The following is a 24,647-nucleotide window of genomic DNA, read 5'->3' as shown; positions in this document are numbered from 1 at the left end:
CACCTCCCTCGCTCTATACGATGATACCCAGCGTAACTAATAATCGTACTTCAGCCGGAGAGGTACCGCCCCCCGATCCGCCTCCTATTCATTATACTATAGCTTATGATGCACGCTGACTACGTCATGGCGTCATTAATGTCTGTACGTCATGACGCTCTGTGAGACACCTCGGGCGCCGCTACAATCTCCGTGTATGCTCCGTAGACATCACGTGATCACGGAGTGACGTCACCTGACGTCGATGCGTCATCACGTCCGGAATGACAGCTCCGATACTTACATACACTATCATGAGCTGGTACGCGATCGCCAGCAAATGTGACTTCCATTTGTTAATGCCCTGATGGGCGGGCGTTCCCTGTATCTCCAGATACGCTCTCATTTTTTTTTTTTAATTAAAGTTTTGCTTTTATTGATCACGGCTGCGTCTTAGCTGGTTGTTGTCTCAGTAACTATAGCAACATCCACCACATAACACCACTCCCATCGCATCACCTATTGGTTGGATCTTTACACACCTCGGATGGGCGGTATCATGGGATTACTATATAAAGCAGAGAGGACTGCTTGCTCATTATGCTGTCAGCCCACCACCAGGACTGACATGCTGCCGGTTTTTTTCATTTATTTATTTTGATTTCAATTTTTCCTGGGACTTTAGATGTAGGGTTTAGTTTATTCAAAAGACTACTGCAGATAGAAACTACCTAGTATAACCTGCACAGCATCTGGGTATCTTTAAAACCATTTAACCCTTTATGGCTATATCTGTGCCTAAATCTTTAGATGCAGAGTTTTGCTTTATCTAGAAGTTTACTGCAGCTAGAATCTACCTATAATAACCCGCACAGCACCATAGTGTCCCAGGTAGTTATCTTACCCCGTAACGGCTATATTAGCCCCAGGCTTATTATCCCGGGCTAATTTATCTGTTTGAGACTAGACCATATTCTGAGAGTAATCTGATAACTATCACGATCAGATTACTCCTTTTTGCTTATGTCTTGGACACAGTTTGTCTGTGAAGACGATCATACAATTAACTGGCTCTGGTCCTAGAGCCACTTCCAGACAGCTGTATATTCGAGTCTGAGTTGTCTGGCTCTATTCTTCCAGACACCCCTGAATTCTCGTCAAAACAATTGTGCTAGCCACAACCCAGTACACTACTGGTATAGCGTATTGATACCCCTGAGGAACCCACCAAGTGGGTGAAACGCGTAGGGTAATGCTGGTTAACGCCTAAATGCGTGTCAATTCTATTTTATACATGACACACAACTAACAGTACTGACTATTTTAGTCACGTTTGTTGACCAATACCCTACACAGGTCGAGTCTTAGTGCTTTACTTTGACTTTGCGAGCTGAGCGGTACCGGTCGACTCTAACCCGATTGGTCTCCATCTATGTGTGGCAAATGCTCTCATTATCGTCTTATACGATTTATTAATTGTTTGTTTTGTTTTTCTCTTTTCCTTATTTTAGTTATTTCTAATAAAAGTTACTTTTTAATATTATTAGCTTTACGGTCCATACAGTTAAGGGATCTGTTACTGAATCAAACTTCAAGGGATGTTTTTTCTGAAACGCCACAGTGTTTCAGAATAAAACATACATGGGGGCAATACACATACTTGGTTCATACAGCATAAAACTGATGACAGAATCCCTCTAACCCCTTAAGCCTCATGTCCACGGCACGCGCAGATTTTTAATGCGAATATCCGCAGCGGATTCACTGCGATGTCGTCATTAAAAGGATTTTTTATTGCGTGGATTTTTCCCGCCCGGATGTACGCAGATGCACTGTGGATCATCTGTGCAGAAGAAATCTGCAAACCCACCTTCCAGCATTTTCCTCACCTCCCTAATTGATTTTAACCTTCAAATCCGCAGTGAATCTGCAAATGTATTTAAATGTATTTGCGGATGCACTGCGGATCCTAAACTCCCATAGAGATTAATGGAGCCCAATCCGCGCTTGATCCACGATAAAATGGAGCATGCTGCGATTTATTATCCGCGTGTGGCATCCGCAAATCATTTATAATCAAATCCGCAGGTGTTAAATGAAGTGCGGATGCCCTATACTTCTCTATGGGCTGCTTGAATTGCGGATCACCTACGCAGGTGACCGTGCGGATTTTGGAAATCAAATCCACCCATGGACATTGGGCCTTAGGCTTGCTCCACACAGGTGATCGCAATTTTGCAGCGAGAAAATTGCGGCAAAATCACATCTTTATTCACTGCGATTTGTGAGCGTCAGCGATGCTTTTTTTGGAGAATAATCTTGTATCACATCGCTGCCGTCCGCGACAAAATTGTGCGATTTTTTTTATTACATAAGTCAACAGGACTTTCTAATGTTAAAATCGCATTACATCACAATGCGTGTTTGCAGCGTTGCGATGCAATAAAAAGAAGCCTCCATAGGAATACATGGGAGATAAAAAAATAGCACATTGCAGGAAGATAGTGCAAGCCACGATTTTTTTATCTCCGCAACATCGCATCAGTGAAAACATCGCAGATGGGAATGATCAGGCTACATAACATCTCTTATGTGAAAGAACCCATTGGAAAAGTCGCTATAGGCGACGAAACGCGTCGGACATATCTGCAAATAAAAAGACATTTTATGTTTTGATACTTAAGGAACTTTCTAGTTTTACTAGTTAATAAGGTTTTCCTTTCCTTTGCTTTGGAGCGCTGGATCGTTTTCTTCTTTTTTGCATACCATTGGAAACCATGGGGTTCACATACATGCATTTTGTAGCGATGATCTTGTTGCAAGCTTTGTAGCCCATGTGAAAGAGGCTTCAAACCATTATAAATCATTGGTTTCATATTCTGCTTTTTTACGGACTATTGCAGCAGGCGAAAAATCGCTCGAAAATTACGTGATTTTCTCGTCCGTGTGGAGCCAGCCTTAAGGACATGGTCCTTTTTTTCCCCCACTTTTGGTTTCTTCTTTCCCCTTCTAAAAAATCATAACTCCTTTATTATGTCCATCAACGTCGCTGTATAAGGGCTTGTTTTTTTGCGGGAAGAGTTGCATATTCCAATGGGGCTATTTAAAGTAACATTTAATGTAATGAAAAACTTTTTAAAAAATTCTAAGTTGAGTAAAATGAAAAAAAAAATAAAATTCTGCCATCTTTCGGTGCGTTTTGTTTCTACAGCGCACAAACTGCAACAAAAATCACATTATAACTTAATTCTTTGGGTCAGTACGATTACTACGATACCAAACTTATATAGGTTTTTTTTTTTTTGCTGTACTACTTTTCATTGGTTTCAAAGACATTTAATTTTTTAATATTTTTTTCTGCTGCCATCTTCTGTGCGCAAAACCCTTTTTATTTGTCTGTCGACATAGTTGTGCGAGGGCTTGTTTTTTGCGGGATGTCCTGTAGTTTGCGTTGGTACCATTTTGGAATACATACAACTTTTTGATCGCTTTTTATTGCATTTTTTCTTGGAGACAGGGTGACCAAAAAAGTGCATTTCTGGCGTTCCTCCTTTTTTTCTGAAGTCCTTCATCTTGCGGGGTAAATAATGCATTACATTGATAGATCGGACTTTTACGGACGCTGCAATACCAAATATGTATTTTTATTTTAGGATTTAGATTATTTTATTATAAATATGACAAAAGGGGGGTGATTTAAACTTTTATTACTTTTTTAAATATAATTAAAAAAAACTTTATTGTTCTTATTTTTACTTTCTTTTTTAGTCCCTTCAGGGGACAACAACTTGTGATGCTTTGATCACTCCTGCAGTATCATATAATGCCATAGCATTACATTAGAAATGAGCGAGCATACTCATTAAGGCGATTTACTCGAGAGAGCATCGCCATTTTCGAGTACCTGCTTGCTTGGAGGGGAGCGGGGTGGAGCGTGAGAGAGATCTCTCTCCCTCTCGATCCCCTCCACAACCCCTCGCTCTCCCCCGCGCCCCCCCCCCCTAATCTTTAGGGATGAGCCAGTAGGTACTCGAAAAATGTGATGCTCTCACAAGTAAATTGCCTTAACGAGTATGCTCGCTCATCTCTACATTACATCATACTGTAATCTGACAGGCAGTCTTCCAAGCTACCCCATGGGACATTCTGCCAGGACAGCCCTGGGGCTTTTTAGAAATGCCATTGTCGAGAACGACAGTGGCATTTAAAGGGTTAACAGTATCTATCAGCCGTATGGCCGATCGGAGTTGTTGCCCCCGGGTGTAAGAAACAGACGACGCCCCGCGGTGTATGATAGGAGAACTCCCTTCATGCATACCCTAACACTGTAGGACGTAAATGTATACGCTGCAGCGTTAAGGGGTTAAAAAGCTTGGAATATTACATAAAATTATTTCATGGCTTTAAAAGGCTTCTTAGGCTAATTGACCTCATATAAGTTATTTGGAGGTGTACCTGTGGCAGTATTTTAGGCTTACCTACTTGCCTCTTTGCTTAACATCATGGAAAATTCAAAATAAATCAGCCAAAGTATTAGAGGAAGAATTGTGGACCTCCACAAGTGTACATGATTGGGGGCTATTTCCAAATGCCTGAAGGTGCCACATTTATCTGTTCAAATGATAATATGCCGGTTTAAACACCATGGGACCATGAAACCCTCATACTGGTCAGGAAGGAGACGTGTTCTTTCCCCTAGAAATGAATGTACTTGGGTGTGAAAAATACAAATCAGTCCAAGGACAGCAAATGAACTTGATAAAGATTCTTTTACACCTGTCTCCTCCAGCATCTTCACAACAGTAAAACATGTCCTACTTGACATGACATGAAAGACTGCTTGGCAATAAGAAAGCCAGGTTACAGTTTCCGGCTGCACATGGGTACAATGGTTTTACCTTTGGAGAAATGTCTTCTGGTCTGATGAAACAAAAAGGGAGGTGTTTGGTCATAATGACTATTGTTATGTATGGCAGAAAAAGGAGTAGGCTTTCAAGCCAAAGAACACTATCCAAACTGTGAAGAATGCTTGAATAAGGCTATGCTCACCCAAAACATCCCACCTGCTTTAATGGAATAGAAGACCCTTTTTTGACACTGCATTTTGAAAGCTGCCTTCTACCTTTTTTATTTATTTACATGGTTGGGTAATCAGGATTATTCCCACAGAAGAGCATCCATACTCTCTATAAGTTTGGAATACTGTTTAGCTTGCTTTATGGACCAACTGTGAAGTATGGGAGTGGCAACATCGTGTTGTCTGGTTGCTTTGCTGCAGAAGGGACTGGTGCGTATCACAAAATAGATGGCATTATGAAGAAGGAAAGTTATGTGGAGGTGTTGAAGCAACATCTCAAGACATCAATTAGAAAGTTAAAGCATGGGCAGAGATTTGTATTCCGAATGGGTAATGACCCCAAGCATGCTTCCAAAGTTATGGCAAAATTTCTTAAGGACCATAAAATGAAGGTAAATGAGTGGCCCTCGCAAAGCCTTAACCACAGCCCCATGGAAAATGTATAGCAGAACTAAATAGGCATGTTTGAGCAAGGAGGCCTACAAACCTGACTACACCAGGTCTACCAGGAGGAATGGGCCAAAGTTCCAGTAAGTTACTGTGAGAAACTTGCAGAAGGCTACATAATAATAATAATAAACTTTATTTGTATAGCGCCAACATATTCCGCAGCGCTTACATAGACAGGGGATACAGAAAGACAAAAGTACAAACATTACAGAACCACAGTTACATAGTAATCAATTGATGGAAACAATAGGGGTGCGGGTCCTGCTCCAACGAGCTTACATACTACAAGTAATGGGGTGATACAGAAGGTAAAGGGGCTGGAGATGTGCACTGTATGGCGAGGTAGAGAGTGAGGGGTGATATACACATAGACAATGGTCAGACATTAAGCCGTGTGATGGCAGAAACAGTATGACTGCAGGAGCGGTTTATGATGGCTAGCAGGGATTGCAGTCAGTAGGTCAGGGAGCATGTTATCAGGCGGAGTACAGAGGGGTTTGTTTAGGGAATTCGGTATGCCTCCCTGAAGAGGTGCGTTTTTAGAGCACGCCTGAAGTTCTGCGAGTCCTGGATTGCCCGGGTAGCCTTTGGTAGTGCGTTCCAGAGGACCGGTGCTGCTCTGGAGAAGTCTTGGAGGCGGGAATGAGAAGTTCGAATTAAAGGGGCGCTCAATCTGGTTTCGTTAGCAGAGCGGAGAGCCCGGGCTGGTTGATGGATTGAGATGAGGGAGGCGATATAGGGGGGCGCTGCACTGTGGAGGGCTTTGTGGATGAAGGTGGCGAGTTTAAATTGAATTCTGTATTTAACGGGCAGCCAGTGCAGTGACCGGCACAGGGCAGAGGCGTCCGAGTAGCGGCTGGACAGGAAGATGAGCCTGGCTGCCGCATTCAGGATGGATTGGAGAGGGTAGAGTCTGGTGCAGGGGAGGCCGATCAGCAGCGAGTTGCAATAATCGAGCCGGGAGTGGATGAGGGCAACAGTAAGCGTTTTTAGCGTGTCCACAGTGAGAAAAGAGTGGATTCTTGCGATGTTCTTGAGGTGCAGCTGACATGTTCGGGCCAGAGATTGGATGTAGGGGGTAAAAGAGAGATCAGAATCAAATATGACTCCAAGGCAGCAGGCATGTTGTCTAGGAGTTATGGTGGCGCCACCCACTGAGATGGAGATGTCAGGAGGAGGTCGGTTAGTGGAGGGTGGAAATACCAGCAGGTCAGTTTTAGAGAGGTTTAGTTTTTGGTAGAAAGAGGACATGGTGTTAGAGACAGCGGACAGACAGTTAGTGATGTTTTGGAGTAAAGGTGCAGAGATGTCACGGGAAGAGGTGTATAGCTGGGTGTCATCAGCATACAGGTGGTATTGGAGGCCAAATCTCCTGATGGTTTGTCCAATAGGGGCTGTGTAGATAGAGAAAAGAAGGGGGCCGAGGACAGAGCCCTGGGGGACCCCAACAGCAAGGGGAAGAGGAGGGGAGGTAGAGCCAGCAAAGGAGACACTGAAAGAGCGGTCAGATAGGTAGGAAGAGAACCAGGAGAGGGCAGTGTCCTTTAGGCCAATGGAGCGTAGCATACTGAGGAGGAGTTTGTGGTCAACAGTGTCAAATGCTGCGGAGAGGTCGAGGAGGATCAGTAGGGAGTAATCGTCCCTCGATTTGGCTGTCAGTAGGTCATTGGATACCCTTGTAAGGGCAGTTTCTGTCGAGTGTTGAGGTCGAAAGCCAGACTGTAGGGGGTCTAGGAGAGAGTGCTCTGATAGGTAGCTTACAAGGCGGGAGTAAACCAGGCGTTCTAGTACTTTTGACCCAAGACAGTTCAATGGCAAATACTAACCACATGCATGTAAACTTTTGACCACTGGGAAAGAAAGAACTAAAAGCTGAAATAAATCATTGTCTCTAGTATTATTCTGAAATAGAGCAGTGATCATAAATGACCTAAGAGAGGGAATGTGCACTAGGATGAAATATCAGGAATTGTGAAAAACTGAGTGTTTAGGAACTTTGTTAAGATGTATGTAAACCTATAACTTCAACTCATGACTCCCTCCTGTTCAACTCAGGGGGAAATTGTATAGCAAACAGCAGAAGAGTCTGGACACAGTGTTGTACATAGCCCAAAGCCTGCTGCTTGCAATAGCCAATGGCTGCATCATTTTACCACAAACTTGTTCAGCTATTGGGCACAGCAGGTGGGCATAACTTGGCATCATGTCACTTCATCCTTAGGCTTTAAGTAATCTGTGGAATATGCCTGGTCCTCACGGGGATTGTAAACACCTGTAATACCCCACTCATTTACTTATCTAAGTACATCTGTCCAAACAGCTATTCCCGTCTAAAATGTATTTCTCATTAGCATAGCCCATGTTTTACTAGAACATTCCTCAATAGAGAAACAAGACGACACAGAGCTGGGTTGTGTAGCAACAGCTGATTAGTGACATACTAAATTTCACGAAATGAATCTATAATGCATTAAAATGTTATCCTGAGGCACTCGGAGGCTGCTATTAAGGCTATATTGAACTCTGATAATGAACCTTGCGCACAAGTCAGGAGCTCTAGGAGAAGTTTGAAATATACTGAGCACTATCAGATCATTTAAGAATGAAATCTAACAAGATACTGAAAGTCAAAGACTTCTCCAGAAATGTGTAACAAGGGTGTTATTGAGTAAAGGGCCAGCATGAAAGCCTTATAATGAGTTCTCTATACTGAGAGCTTTTTAATGAGGGTAAGCCGTTCTATATGGTGTAAAGGGATACATCTATAATGAGGACAAGCCATATTGAAACACTAGTGTGAGAGCATCTTACCATGTCTCAAGCATTGCTTCAGTTGCTACAATAACATCTGCCAAATGTAGCTATTTCCATTAACTTGTTGTGGGTACGACCGTCAAATCCTTAATCATACGAATGGCCTTGCTCGGTAAACTGCATTATAGATCGACCGAGATTTATCACCTTCTTGGCCTTAACATTTGAAAATTATTTCTGTGGGCATTTTGCCATTAAGGTGATGTGTGTAAACTAACCATATCTTATCGGATCTCAGAAAGCTCGACCATGGTACATTTTCAGTCACGATATGGTTGATACATTAATAGTAAAATTGGTAAATATTACCTTACGGAGTTTAAGGTTTTGAGACTCGGTCTCGGAACTAAAGAAAACATAGCAGTAGAAGATGGACATTTTTGTACATTTGATGGATAGTAAATAATACTACACCTTAAAACGAATCTCTACATTTGCCCTAATTTTATTTTTAGGTCCAAAATTCTGTGCTGCTGAATTCCCAAAGCTCTGTGTTCTTTGTGATGTTCTTGTATGTCACAGAGTAAATATCTGTTTTTAATTCTTGTTATTGCTTCTTCTTTCTTCTTCGCGCTTTGAGATGGCTTTTGAGCGATAATCGTTGTGTCTAAATGGGCCTTTGCATTCTGGAAGTCTCCATTGTATATTACAGTTACTTCCATGCAGTGCAGTTTCCTGTCTGATGCTTATCAGGCACCATCCTGATGTTGAGACTTCTCCTTGCTTTTTTTTCTTTTATGCTGTGCTTATGAGTCTCATTATGCATCACCAAAGCATCACATTAGCAGTTAGAGACTGTACCATCTCTACCTGCAGGGAGGGCACTCTGACTATCACTACTCTGTATATTCACCTAAATAAGCTGTAGACCATAAGTATACAGTCAAGAGGCTGAACAATCATCTCCTTCATAACTGTGTGACAAGTGCCTCTAATCATCAGCAGTAACTGTGATAAGAGTTTCTGTGTCCCCCTTTAAAGAGCTTGTCTGATAGGGTCTATCATACAGGAATTATGCTGACTGTAAAATTTACTTTTTGAAAACACATAAACCAAAGTAAGTTTCAAGTGGTCAGAATGAGATCATGACCACCTGAGGAGAAAGACTCCAGAAATTCCAGATAAAAAGAAATAGCTAAATAAGTTAATGCTAGCTGGCTTATATATACTGTGAAGCTAAATATATTAAAACTAAAAAAAATTCAATGGAGTGGCTCTTTAAAGGGTTAATATATAAAATGGTTGATGCTTTATTTTTATTATAGAGAGCTCTAAATACCCTTCATACAGAAAGGAAATAACATGCTGACTGCCTGCAACTACCACTAGGGGGAATTTAGAAGCTGCATACTGTGCTATAATTGAGTTAACCCATTAACCCCTTGAGTGGCACGCCCGGAAATTTTCCGGGACGAGCTCCACTGCTCATAGTGACATAGCCCGGAAGATTTCCGGGCTATGTATCACTATGGGAGCTGCAGAGCACAATGCCACAAGCTGTGACACTGTGCTCTGCCTGCACAGACCCACACAGAGCAGTGCAAGGGCTTTGAAAAACCAGCAGAAGATATTGCCGACATGTCGGCAATGTCCTGCTTTGTTTACAAGTTGCCATAGAGACCATCGGCTTGTCAGAAGCAAGCCGATGGTCTCTGTGGCAGGGAGAGCTGGTTCTTAGCTGTCAGAGGACAGCTAGGTACTAGCTCTTACAGCAGAGATCAGAGAAAACCTCCGATCTTTGCTGTGTTAACCCTTTACATGCTGCAGTCTATGTGACTGCAGCATGTAAAGGGTTGTCACTACAGCATGTAAAGGGCTGTCACCATCGGACCCCCAGAATGTGATCAGGGGTCCTGTTGGGTCCCTGTGGAAGTCCCCTAAAGGGACAAAAAAAAATAATTTTTTTTAAAATAAAAAAAAAAAAAAAAGTAAAAAAATTATTAAAAAAATAAAAAAAACACTTGTCTCCCTTTACTTTGTAAAAAATCAAAAATACAATCACACATGTGGTATCCGTGTGCTTCGTAATGACCCAGAGAAGGAAGTTAATACATTATTTAACCCCTTAATGACATGGCCCCTTTTTTTCTTTTTTCCCCATTTCTTTTTTTCCTCCCCCCTGTTTAAAAAATCACAACTTGTCCCGCAAAAAACAAGCCCTCATATGGCCCTGTCAATGGAAAAATGAAAAAGTTATGGCTCTTGAGACGCAACTGCAAAACTAGTTGAAATTCAATGATTAGACCATTTTAAAAAACCTGCCCTGGTGGGCACGACAGGGTGGTAGGAAACCTGCCACTCAAGGGGTTAAGGACCAAGCACTGTAAATATACGGCGCTTGGTCCCAGGCTTAAAGCCCAGCCATATGTAAAATTACGGCAGGGATTAAAGCCTTCTGCTTCTGCAACCAATTAGAAGCAGGACTGGTTCTCAGCTGTTAGTCACAGCCGATAACCAAGAGGATGAGGGAGAAGGGGGTTTTAACCCTTTCTGCCTCCTCCTTTATTTAGTAAACAGTGCTCAATGAGCGTGATGTACTAAAAAAGTGAAAGTGGAATTCTTTCTTCCACTGCGCGAGCTGGCAGTCAGTGACCGCCGGGTGACCTCTGTCACAGCAGAGCTACAGGGTCCCAGGAGACCCTGATCACCTCTGCCAGTGACTAATGCCACTACAGGGGATGTTTTCTCCTGTAACTGGGGCTCCTATGGATGCCTCAGCTACAGTGGAAAAATGTTAAATAAACCCCCCCCCCCAAAAAAAAACAAACATGTGAATGTCCCCCAGGAGTATTACATAGGGGGTACATAGATAGTAAAAAGAATAATTACATACATAAGTAAAACAAAATGACAGAATAAAACAACAATACATACATAAGAAAGAGAATAACCCAAAGCCAACGCCAACCAAAACCGTCACTATATGCGCTCTGTAAACCAAAGCCATACATATTATATATCAAAATGTCAGAAACAAAATGAGAAACCCATTCCCATACTTTATTTTAGTGTAAATATACTAATTTAAAAAAAAAACTATAAATGTTAAAAAAAAATCATTTTGTAGGCTTTTTACCCCCAATAAAACAAAAAAAAAGTTAGTGAAAAAGATATTTAAAAAATTGCCCTATATGTTACAAAAAATGCAGCAAACATAATTTTGATAGCTAAAGGAAAAAATAGGGCAATAAAACCATTACATGGCTAAAATCCCTAAAAAGTGTCTGGTCCTAAAGGTACAAAACAGCCTGGTCCTTAAGGGGTTAAATGCCTAATGGTATACAGTAAGCGCTTAAGCTCCCTCTAGTGGCAGATGCAGGTAGCCGGCATATTCTCTTTTGAATCCACAGTACATGTGTGGAAGGGATTTGAAGCTTTGTATCAGAAAGACTGGAGCTTTGATCTCTATAAAGATGTGTTAAGAAATGTTAAGCAAATTAATCAGCACGGAATCCTGAACCTGTTTAAACCAACCAAAATACATTTCAATGGTGGATATTCACTTTAAGATTGAGGGAGTTGCTATGTTGTAGAACAGTGATGTGCATCCATCCAGCAACCCTCAATTGGTATGTAGTCGTGACTGATCAGAATAATAGTTGGTCCCCGCAGACAGGATTTGCTTTCTGTAGTAAGGAACGTTTGTGTGTGAGGAGTATTTTTCATAGCACTGCCAATTGTCATCCTAGGGGGAAACTTTATGGTGAGTATAGTTGCTACAACATGTTTAGAGGGGAGTTAAAATTATTATATCAATACAATTGAGCCCCTACCCTCTTACGAGTTGTCAGTGCACCCTAAGAAGTGTCATGTGCAAGTTCCATCCAATTGCGATTTGTACAGAACTCGAAAAGAGCACGTGTATTTCAATATTTTTAATTCACATGAGCCATTTTTCTTTTATACTGACGGTCCAAGGTAGGAAAATCACTGCATATCCTATTTTTAGGTGATAATTAGAGATGAGCGAGCGTACTCGGTTCGGGTGTTTTTGCACTCGAGCACCGCTTTTTCTGAGTAACTGACTACACGGACGAAAAGATTCGGTGGGCGCTGGGGGTGAGCGGGGGGTTGCAGAGGGGAGTGGGGGGGGGGAGAGAGAGAGAGAGCTCCCCCCTGTTCACCACTGCTACCCCCCGCTCCACCATGCCGCCCCCCACCCCCCGGTGCCCCCCGAATCTTTTAGTCCGAGTAGTCAGTTACTCGGAAAAAGTGGTGCTCGAGTGCAAAAACACCCGAACCGAGTACGCTCGCTCATCTCTAGTGATAGCCCATCATTTCTTATGGCAGGCAAAGAAAAAAAAATTGTGCACCAGCTTGTAAATGCGAGTTTCATGCGTGTGCATTGCGATTTATCTTTACTATTAAACATTGCAGCGATACGTTTTTTCTCACAAAACGCATCGCATTTGCAGGCAAAAATCACAGGTTAAAGAATGTGATATCGGTCCAAGTTTCTAGGACCAATACCCCACTCATCTGTGTGAATGCAGCCTAAGGCCTTAGTCAGACAGGCGTTTTTTGCCGCGATTTGCGCATGCGCATGCGTCCGGCGGTTTTATAAAACCATTGCTTTGCAATGGTATCGGACACATGAGCGCTTTTTATGCGCTCGTCCGATAAATTATAGAACAGAAATCGCAGATCGCACCTATCTGCGATCTGCGATTCCTGTTCTCTTCTCTATATGCGCTCAATGGGGCCGGCGGCAGCAGCGCCGCCCCATTGAGAACATATAGAAGACAAATCATTCTTCTCTGCCACAGCTGTAACAGCTGTGACAGAGAAGAACGATGTTTGCCCATTGAATTCAATAGAGCCGGCAATACAGCCGCTCCATTGAAAGCAATGGGCTGCCGGCGTGCGCGGGGTGAATTGTCGGGAAGGGCTTAAATATATAAGCCCTTCCCTGCAATTCATCCTAAAATGTGTTAAAATAAAAAAAAATTGTATACTCACCTTTCCGCTGCAGCCGGAGTCCAGCCGCGGCCGCTGTCAGTTCTCCTGAACTGCTTCTCGGCACTATTCAGCCGGCGGGGCTTTAAAATCCCCGCCTGCTGAATGATCTGCCTCTGATTGGTCACAGCCCTGACCAATCAATCAGAGGCAGGTTTCACTCACACACCCATTCATGAATTCATGAATGGGTGAGTGACTGCTGCCTCTCAGCGCTGAGCCAATCAGGGGCAGGTCTGACTCACATCCATTCATGAATTCATGAATGGGTGTGAGTGAGACATGCCTCTGATTGGCTCAGCGCTGAGCCAATCAGGGGGCAGGTCTGACTCACACCCCCTTCACACCCACTGCAGGACGGCCGCGCGGAGCTCCGGCTGCCGGGAGAAGGTGAGTATATATATATTTTTTATTTTTACACATTTTAGGATGAATTGCAGGGAAGGGCTTATATATTTAAGCCCTTCCCGACAATTCATCCCGGGCTCGCCCGCAGCGCATTGCTTTAAATGGAGCCGGCTCTATTGCCGTCTCCATTGAATGCAATGCGCTGGACAGCTCCGGCCCGTTTCTAATGAAACGCGGCTAGGAGCAGATTTTCGGGCGATTTGCGGGCGACTTGCGCGCACCGGCCACGCGATTTGCGGATGCGCATCCGTCATGCGATCCGCAAATCGCGTGAAAAAACGCCCGTGTGACTAAGGCCTAAGGCCTTAGTCAGACGGGCTTTTTTTGCGCGATTTGCGCATGCGCATGCGTCCGGCGATTTTTTAAAACTATTGCTGTGCAATGGTATCGGACACATGAGCGCTTTTTATGCGCTCGTCCGATAAATTATAGAACAGAAATCGCAGATCGCACCTATCTGCGATCTGCGATTCCTGTTCTCTTCTCTATATGCGCTCAATGGGGCCGGCGGCAGCAGCGCCGACCCCATTGAGAACATATAGAAGACAAATCATTCTTCTCTGCCACAGCTGTAACAGCTGTGGCAGAGAAGAACGATGTTTGCCCATTGAATTCAATGGAGCCGGCAATACAGCCGGTTCCATTGAAAGCAATGGGCTGCCGGACAGCGCTGGATGAATTGTCGGGAAGTATATAAGCCCTTCCCTGCAATTCATCCAGAAATGAGTTAAAATAAAAAAAATATATATACTCTCCTTGTCCCGGCAGCCGGAGTTCAGCGCGGCCGGCCTGCAGTGGGTGTGAAGGGGGTGCCAGTCAGACCTGCCCCCTGATTGGCTCAGCCAGAGCCAATCAGAGGCAGGTCTCACTCACACCCATTCATGAATTCACCTGCCTCTGATATTTTTTGCAGATATTCCATTTCAACCATTTTTTTGTGTAACACAGCAGAAGTTATCCAGAAAATAAAACTTAACAGTTATTATACTGGTTCTGTCCCGCATGGGGCTGTAGTGTGTAACATGACGCAAATACAAGCTTTAGAAATGAAGGAGCACCTGACTGATTTTGGGGCCTTTTTAGGATGTTTTTCAGGCAGTAAATAACTCAAGAGGCATCCAAGTTTCTATACTTCTCTATGGCCGCTTCCAGATGAGCGTGTTATTGGTCCATATTTAGTCCCAGTTTTGTGTACTGTAATACAGAGCTAAAATGAATCTATGTATTTATTCACATGGAGTGTATTTTTTACGGCCGTTCTATAAAAACGCAGCGTGACCCATTTTCCCCAAATTTGCATCTGTTTTGCTATTCTTTTGCATTCGCTAAATACAGATCAATATTTGTCCAGTAGAAAATAAAATATATGGTGGCAAATCATGATGAAATACTGATGACATATGGCTGTAATGTCATCTGTAACACATCCTTGATATATCTGAAAGTGATTTATTGCAGTGTATTATACCTTGTCAGTTTAACCCCTTAAGGACTGAGTACGGTAAATATATGATGCTAGGTCCTGGGATTTAATCTGGCTGATAGTAGAAGTATAGCATGGAATTAAAGCTTCTGCTCCTGCAATCAAGCAGTAGCAGGTCAGGACCTCAGCTGTTAGACACAGTCGAGGACTCGAAGGAGATGGGAGAAGCATTTTTTACCTGCTTCTGCTTTCTCCTTTCTAGGCTACATAGCGCTCATTGAGTGCTATGAACTAAAGAGTGAAAGCAGAAGTGTAACTTCTGCAATGTGACCCAGCGATCATGTGACTCCAGGATGCCCTCTGTCACACCAGTGAAAATCCATAGCATTTGTAGTAGCAGCAAAGTGGGTGAGGTTTTTTTTTTAATTCTCATCCACACACTGTAGAAAAAAAATCCACACAAAATTTGTGCAAAAATCGACCTGTGGAGTGGATTTTGGATCCACAGCTTGTCAATTATAACACTGGATTGGCTGCGTGGTTTTGATGTCTTCAAATGAGAGCGTGAATTCAGCGTCAAAATCTGCACACCAAGTGGTTAAGATTTTGATTTTGTGGTGTGGATTTGCTACAGAATATCCGCTGTGGATACTTCACAGCAATTTTTGCCATGTATAAACACAGCCTGAATGTACAGAGGTTTGCAGAAACTACTGTACAAGCCCACTGTGCATGCATTTATGGTGTAGGGTGGGAAGGAGATAAAGAGGTTGTATGAGATTAGAAGAATAGAAGGATGTTTTATCCCTCCTATGTGAAGCAATTGGATTTTTTGCCTTTTTCTGGACCAACACTGTGGAATATTAGGTTGGACTTCATGCGCTCATTTTTGCTATTTTGCATGCTAATTATGATACTATGCACACTTTTTCTCAGAAACAACGTCACTTTCGTTCAAAGGCTCCGTCTGTTTTCACTGCCTAGCCCAATTAAGGTGAATAAAACTGAACCGCAACTCCACCAACTGCCCGTGATAACTCCTTTAAGGGCTAAATCTGACTCACCATCATGTGGCAAGTTGATGCTCACTGTCTTAGCATATCTGGTTGCTGTTTTTAGGTAGCACATTTTGAAATGGAACCCAGCTGCGTCTATAGTGATTTTTTTTCTCCTCCTGAATGACCAGGAAAAAATGTTTATCTTTAGCCTTCTAATTCTAAGGCCAAATTGTGCTATTTAGGTGGTGTGAATCTTAGCTTTACCACCCACTTTACTTCTCTTTGTTAATTAAAATGTCTTTATGAACAAACCAGGACAGTATGATTTATTTCACCCCCATGCATTAGAAGCGAGAACCATTATCACCAGTATCCTCTATATCGACACTGTGAAAAGGTGTCAGGTCAAAAGGGTTCTCCTATTTAATGAGGTCAATATAATTGTTTGAACATCCTTTCACAATGACTAATGTGTGGATCATAAATGATACATGTCCCAACTTCATTCTAAGACGTAATTACCATATTCCCCTTATATTGAAGCAGACTCCTATTAAGCCCTGTAAGTATCTTAATCATTCAAGGTCACTAATGCGCATAAATATGTTTTATCTCATTAAAGCTTTTAAATACTGAAACAGCTAAGCTGATTTTAGTTTAGAAAAAGCTTAAACTTCCCAGAAATCTTAGCTTCACTCACAAGAGCTCCAAGTCGAGACGCTTCCAAATGTAGCTGAATATTGGGGATGGTAGATTAGTCATGAGTGATTTCTTGTTTTCATCAACTTTACTGTGAATACCAGGCGTTTATTAAAGCAGTTCTTCACTATCATGTCTTTTAGCACACAGCAGCTGTAAATAATGGCGCCTCTCTGTAATACGTTCTACACAACTAAGTTGGTATCAGCATAGGGATACTGCATCACCATTTTATTCCCTATGTGGATATAGATGATGCTTTTTAAGAAATGTTGTAAAAAGACTTGAAATATTACCAGGTATCTGCTATAGTGAAGAATCCCTCGATGTTCCATGGAGCGTAAAAAGGGTTCATGCACATGCAGCACCCTAGTACAAAGGCTTCATTGAATGTTGCACTATGGAGATTTTTAGAAGAATATGTACATACAGCAAAGGGTTAAAAAAAAGTTGGAGGACCCCAAGATAAACTTTTGCACCCGGGCCCATGAGCCTTTCGCTACGCCCCTGATAGCATCCAATGGAGCATTCCAGAATGCATATGAAATCCATCCAACAAAGGACCTATAGATTTGTATAACCTTTGTGTTACAGATTCTTACAACTCGGAGGTTGTACAGAACCTTAACCTTTGGAAATTCAATTTTGGATGCAGGGTTTCCTAGGGGGGTTTTTTCTTTCCGCCATTATACAATGGCGCCATGTGTGGGCTAGAGCCAGTACTGCGGTATGGGACATGCTGGAGAGGCCCCCGACAACAGAGCAGCCAGTGATATACAGTAAGAATACCCTGCTGGACGTCTTCCGACATCGCAGCTGCACAAGCTTCAATCAGAATGTCTTCAGACGTCAGATTGGAAAGGGTTAATACAGTCATGTGAATGAGTTTAAAAAGTGGTCTTATAGCCCATACTAAACTGAACTTACTGGAAAAATATAATCTGGTTGTTATGAGAAGAAAGGATCATTTAAAGTGGCCAGTGTGAAGGAAAGTGATTGTTTATTGTAGATCATTCATGCCTCCATAAATATATGAAGCATCATCTATAGATCTCTGTATACAGTGCATGCAATGTGGCGTAGACCTAAAGTGGCTTGTGATATTTCTAATCTATATGCTTTTAGCTTTTTTTTCACTTATATTTGATCAACTCTTGTATCTTTCCATATAGTAATGTGACGTCTAAAGTAATGTGTTCTGGATTCTACAATACAAGAACAAACAATAAATATAGCACAGAGTCCTTTATATGTGGGTACCTGTACACTGTTCTAGAAATGATTAGGTTCCAACTCAGCTGCTGAAGGCCCATTCACACCTGCGTTAGGCTTTCAGTCCCAATTCTGTTTCCCTGATCCGTTTTTGGAGCTGAAAAATGGAACTATACGCTTACTTTTTTCGCCTTTCAATTCAATGGGTTGTCAAAAAAGGCAGCGCTGTTTGGGTGCTTTTACATGGGTGGGTGCAATGTCGGTCCAAGAATATCAGACTGAGGGCTCAGTCACACAGGCATTTGTAACGGACGTTTTTCTGCACGTCAAAAAATTAGCACTAGATAGAACCAATGCTTTTCAATAGCAGCGGTCACATGTGCGAATTTTACATGCGGAAAAACGCCTGCGGCGAAAATTATAGGACGTGACAATTTGCAGAGTGCATGTAACTGCGTTCTGTGGCAAACCAGTATTCTGTGTATGTGGAACCCCTGGATGCTGTCGCTCAATGTGGCCGGCGGCGGCAGCGCCGACCCTATTGAGAACATATACTGAAGACCGTGATCCTCTGCCACAGCTGTCACAGCAATACAGCCAGCTCTATTGAAAGCAATGGGCTGCCGCTGTAGTCATTCATGAATGGGTGAGTGCTGCCTCTGATTGGCTGAGCGCAGGGACCAATCAGAGGCAGCTCTCAGCTGTCATTCAATAGCTGAGAGCTGCCTCTGATTGGTCACAGTGGTCAACCAATCAGCGGCAGCCCATTTAGCAGGTGGGGATTTAAAATCCCCGTCTGCTGAATATTACGGAGAGCAGAGCAGGAAGAAGAGCCGGCTGGACGCGGCTGAGCCCCGGAAGCTGCAGAGAGGTGAGTATAGATTTTTTTTTTTTTTTTACACTTTTTTTAGGATGGTTTTCAGGGAAGGGCTTATATTTTAAGCCCTTCCCGAAAATTACTACAGCGCTTGCCGGCAGCCCATTGCTTTCAATGGAGCCGGCTGTATTGCCGGCTCCATTGAATTCAATGGAAGAACATCGTGCTCCTCTGTGACAGCTGTGGCAGAGGATAGCGGGAATGACACTCTTTTTGAGCGTCAAAACGCACGTGTCACCGAGCCCTTTTGTGCAGATAAACACTGCTAGCATTGTTTTTTCCGCCGTGCCGCTCGCTTAGGTCACGCAAATTTTTGAACGCATCAGTTATGCGTTTAAAAATTCGCGCGTACAAACTCCAGTGTGACTGAGCCCTGATATCACAGTCTGTAATCTGTGATTTTGGTTTTGATTGCAATGCGTTTTGTGAGAAATACGCATCACATAAAAACAGTTGCTATTTGAAAATCACATGTTTTTTTCAATAGTAAAGATAGAAAACTCGTATTGTACTTCCATGGAACTCGCATTTAGAGTACAATGTGATTTTTATTCTTTTTCCCACTGTAGGAAAGAATAGGCAATTCTTAGACAAGAATCGCCCAAAAATATGACATGCAGAGATTTTTCTATTTGGGACACCAGTCCGAGAAAAAAAATCACTCATGTGAATTACATGATTGAAATCAATGGGTTATTTTCATGCACGATATTTGACCATATCAAAATCGGTCAGAGTGTGCGTGTAAATTGCTCATGTGAATGCATCCTCCATTTGCTTCTGTTCCAATAGGTTTCACTTTTTATAAGGAATATATAGCATAGTCTGCAGAACTATTTTTTCTAGTAAAAAAATGGAAACCTATCAGAATGGAAACAAACTGAAATCATTCCATTTCTTTGAAAACCCATCAAAACCAATGTTGAAAAAAAGGGAAACGTTTAACTCCGTTTTTCTGCTCCAAAAACAGAACAGAAAAACACGGGTGTGAATGGGCCCTAAGTAGTTGTACAAAGTGCCAGCCTGAAGAGTGTCCCTTTAAAGTGCTGGTCATTGACTCATACCCCTCTCACGTTAAACTTAGTAAAGGCCCTTTTACACACAACTATTATCGCTCAAAATTCGCTCAAAAGCCATCTTTTGAGCGAATCATTGTGTGTAAATGTGCGCCTATCGTGCACTTTTCGTCCATCGCTGACTTCAGGTCTTCATGAAGTCCTCATCCTTTAGGACGATAAGATGAACAGCACGCTGTGTTCTCCGCGGGCAGTGCTGGTAACAGCTGATATTCTTTAACAGCCATTAACAGCCGCTGTCCCGCTGGAAAACAATAGTGATGCATTTAGAGAGCAGACCACCTACTGTTCTCTAAAAACATGCAATGAAGTACAAAAGGGCTGATTTAGCCCATTAGTACCTGTGCAAAATGATTGGGTTCTGTGATGCCTATTGTCTTTCTGATTGACTTTAGGCTCTAGAAGGAGGGAAATGTATGTATTTATGGGCACTTTAAGAGGTCATTTATTTACTGGTTGTCAAGTAAATAAAGTAGTTGTTGGTACTGCTGAAATAGCAGTATTTTATACTCTGCTACTAATGATAACTAAAGCTATCATAGGGAAATCCTTAGTAGAGTTATCCTTCAAAAATGTTCCTTACTATTGCAACTTCGAGCCCCATAAAGCTTATGGGCATAATGTATTTCCCAATGATGACACCCAAGCAGATACATCTGTCCCTCCACAGAGAAGAAACCAGAACTTCTGCTCACCAATCTGTATTCTTATATGGCACTAGCTAACATTGGGAAAAAAATGCCTAGATCTGTATTGATAAATATTAAGAGTTTAATGTTCTTCTATGTTCTTAATGAACATTATTTACAATATTTCCTCATTAACATTTGCTGGCAATTTTTTCAGATATTTGGTGCTTGAACACGTGTCCGGTGGAGAACTTTTTGACTATCTGGTTAAAAAGGGACGACTAACTCCAAAGGAGGCTCGAAAATTCTTCCGACAAATCATATCCGCACTTGATTTCTGTCACAGCTACTCTATATGGTGAGTCAGAGCTTTTGTTTCTTCCTGTGGGTAGTGACGTGATAAATGTTTGCTAAAGATAGTTTGAACTGAAAAGGTTACAACATTCAGTCTGAAAATCCTAAAAAATGAGCTGACGGATCTGGAAAAAGCGAAAGCTTTTGTCAGCTGGATGTGAGTGATAGAGAAGAAAATCTACATTAACTGAGCGCTAAAATGATGAGGGACCTAAATAACATGATATGCAGAGTCTGATCTCATCAACTGGCTGCAGATTTTTTTGATTCAGCTACATTGCCTGGGGTTACCTAAAATTTTCACAATATTGCCATGACTACCGGCCCAAAAATTAGCCGATAGACCTTCTTCCCATCTGATGTTCTATATTTGAAGATGAGTCTGATTTGAATTTTAAATCCAATTGGTTTTTAAGTTATCTTTAATGGATATGTAATATTTATACATTAGAATTTACAGAGGCAGTGTCACCTGCCCAAGGCATAGTCTGAGGGCGCTAACACATGAGTGGCAGCGGCTGCCACTAATTCTCACAACTAACCATTGATTACCAGGCTGCATCAGGACCTGCAACTTCAGCCTGGCAATTAGCTGTAAATCGTGAGCATTAGCATCCATTCTATGGAAGGAAGCGTTAAGCAGAATAGCATTGAAACCCTCACTACTCATGGGCGCCCTCTATTGGACACTAAGGTGAATGTTCAACTTTTACAATAACTTTATTTTTTAGAGGCAATACTCTGTGGATTAATGAAATAATATATTTGTATATACAGTAATATACAGCATTTATATACAGTATAATACAAGTATAATATATTTGTATAGGCTGAAGCTCAGTTTTCCAGCTACAGCATCAAATCCCTGCAAAGACCCTCCAGTTTCGGGACAAAATCCTGGAAAACGTATCCAATTTTGCCTTTGACAGAGGATTCTTGTTACCTGTGTTATGCGGCCTGGGTTGGTATGGCAGGTGCAGCTCCCATTGAATTAATTGGAAGCTCTGTCTGCACTGAACAGCTGATCATCAGGGATCCTGAGGGGTGGACCCCCGCTGATCAACTATTGATGACCTATGCTGAGGATAGGTCATCAATAGTAAAGTCATAGACAGTCCCTTTTAAGGTCTAAAGTCTACACAAATACAGTCATATATTCTCATGCATAGCTATTATAATCATATACTTACCTGGACCTTCTGACTAACTACATTTTTGAGTCGGGTTTATGACTACAAGACGCAGACCTTCTATGGTACTACTCGGTCTGCGCTCTGTGTGACTTTATAACTGCAAGATGCAGGCCAGTAAGTATAGGAATCTTTACCTCCAACTGGAAATGGCTCAAAAAAGATCAAATCTTGAAAAAGTTCTCTTCTCAATGGTTAATCTTCAATTTCAATTACCGTGATTCTCAAAGCATCTTGAACTGTGTGAATTAATTCTACTATATCTACTGTATACTTTTATAAAGTTGACTTCAAAAGGGTTTTCCAGAACTTAAAAATAAAGTTAAAAGGGATTAAGATGAATAAAAATTGAATAGTCCCTGTTCAGTGCTGCAGCCCCGTTGCCTACCGCATGGAACCCAGAAGAAGTAGCAGGCGGTTGACAGGACTATGCATTGTGTATGTGGCCGCTCAGACACACACAGGCCTCAGCGGCCTCAAAGAATCACCTGTGAGTGGCTGTGTCGTCACGAGCACATTAAATGACTCTTCATCGCCCACCACTTCTTCTGGTTCCGAGCCGTGGGCATTGGGGCTGTAGCACTAGACGGGGAGCTGCTGGGTAGGTGAGTATTCCATTTTTATTAATTTTAGGCTTTTTTAAACTTTTTTTTTTAAGTCCTGGAAACCCCTTTTAAATATAAATTCTTCTGCAGCAGGATAGTTGCAGAAATTTTGCTGACTGTCCCATTTATCTGAATGGGACTTGCAGAAGTCTACTCACACGCTTTAGAAATAACCCCATTCAGTTCTATACAATGGATTTTTCAGTCGTCACAATTTCTACAACAAATCTCCTGCATATGAATATACCTTAAGAGTAGAAAGGGTTAAATTTGGACTATATATGCTCTGCCCATTGTCTCCTATCCACAATCATTCTCCCCTTTGCTCTCCACCTGGCCAGCCACAGAGACCTGAAGCCTGAAAATTTATTGTTAGATGAAAAAAACAACATACGGATAGCGGATTTTGGAATGGCGTCACTGCAGGTCGGGGACAGTTTACTTGAGACCAGCTGTGGGTGAGTACAGATATTACAAAATCCAACAGATATTGTAATCATTTTTAGCTACAAACCTGACACTTTGTGTAACAATACGTGTTGTTGTATGTGTAGTTCATGTCTCGACTACCATATACAGATTTAGCAAAGCTGATTTCGTCATTTGCTAAAATTTATTTGACACCTTAGAAAATTATTATAGAAATAGCTGAATACTAAATTCAGCTCTGCTACATCTGCTTCCAGTCAGAAGACAATGGCATACAAGTCATTTCCATTATTCTGTGGTACCTACATTTACTTCACTTAAAATTTCTGACTTATATTAGCGACATGAATCTACTTAACCAATTCTTCACTTTATCCTGCTGTTAACATCCCTATTCTTTCTCTCTGTCTTCCCTTTTCTTGCATTTTGTTCATGCCTCACTCCCTTGCGTCCAGGTCTCCTCACTATGCATGTCCTGAGGTGATCAAGGTAAGTTCTATTGACTTCCATCTTTCCTGTGATATTTCCCTGTCCTCTGACTTCTTATGGTTCTGTGATGACATGGAAATAATGTGACTAACAAGCATGTGATGTAATATATACCACTGATATATATATATATATATATATATATATATATATATATATATATATATATATATATATATATATCAGTGATTTCTTATGGGAATTGGTCACTAAGCTTTCATTTGTGATATACGAAGTCTCTAGGAAGGTCCTCTCATCACCTAATACTATGACATAATGTTCCTGCAAAACTTAGAAGTTTTTAACACTCCCTAACAATTTGCTGGCAGTAAGTTACAATTTTGCCCACCACCATTTGGACATATGAAGAACACAGAGGGGAGTCTCAGTACCCTCCTCTATGAACCCGAGTGAAGACCTGCTAACACACCATGGCAGATTCTAAGTGTCCATGAATAGTCACGGGCGGCCATTTATTCGAAAATATATCCGACAGCCAATTCCCCCTTCAAAATCGGCTTTTGCAATGGATTTGAGAACCTGATGGCTTCAATTTAACCAGTAAGATATAAAGGAGTTGTCTCACTTTAGACACCCCCTTTAACCCTTTAATGACCAGCTTTGCAGACCCTAAGGCGCCTTAGGCTTTTACAGCGACCTGATCTAAGGCCGGCCCCAGAATTCTATGTCGGGAAGAGCCAGGCTCCAGCTAGGCCCTGTACTAATAGCTGGGAGTGAAGAAACCTCCGTTCCTGTCCTTTGAACCCATTGCATGATCGCTGAATGCAAGCAGGTGACAGGGAGAACTACGATTCCTTGCCATCCATGAGTAACCAGCAATGTGATCATGGGGTGCCGATGGGTTCCCATAGATCTGCCAGGCATGTAAGCGTATCAGACCCTGGCAGGCTCTGACTGCTGATCGGTCAAGAGTACATTATACTGCAGTACATAAGAAGTGCAGTGTAGTGTACCAGCAATC

At 42.1% G+C, this 24,647-nt stretch overlaps 1 protein-coding gene across 2 annotated transcripts in view; it reads left to right on the top strand.

Moving 5' to 3' along the window:
- The window catches only part of BRSK1 (BR serine/threonine kinase 1), a 301,897-nt gene that overhangs the window by 177,852 nt on the left and 99,398 nt on the right, over positions 1–24,647 (top strand). For both annotated transcript variants that reach the window (XM_066607747.1, XM_066607746.1), the window contains exons 4-6: positions 20,816–20,956; positions 23,089–23,205; positions 23,632–23,665. In XM_066607747.1, coding sequence (XP_066463844.1) covers positions 20,816–20,956; positions 23,089–23,205; positions 23,632–23,665 — 292 coding nt within the window. The remainder of the gene's footprint in view (positions 1–20,815; positions 20,957–23,088; positions 23,206–23,631; positions 23,666–24,647) is intronic.

Source organism: Eleutherodactylus coqui, chromosome 6 (genome assembly GCF_035609145.1).
Source record: "Eleutherodactylus coqui strain aEleCoq1 chromosome 6, aEleCoq1.hap1, whole genome shotgun sequence".
In the NCBI taxonomy this organism is placed as follows: Eukaryota; Metazoa; Chordata; class Amphibia; order Anura; family Eleutherodactylidae; genus Eleutherodactylus; species Eleutherodactylus coqui.
The sequence above is the reverse complement of the archived record's forward strand: the minus strand, read 5'-3'. Positions and strand labels throughout refer to the sequence as shown.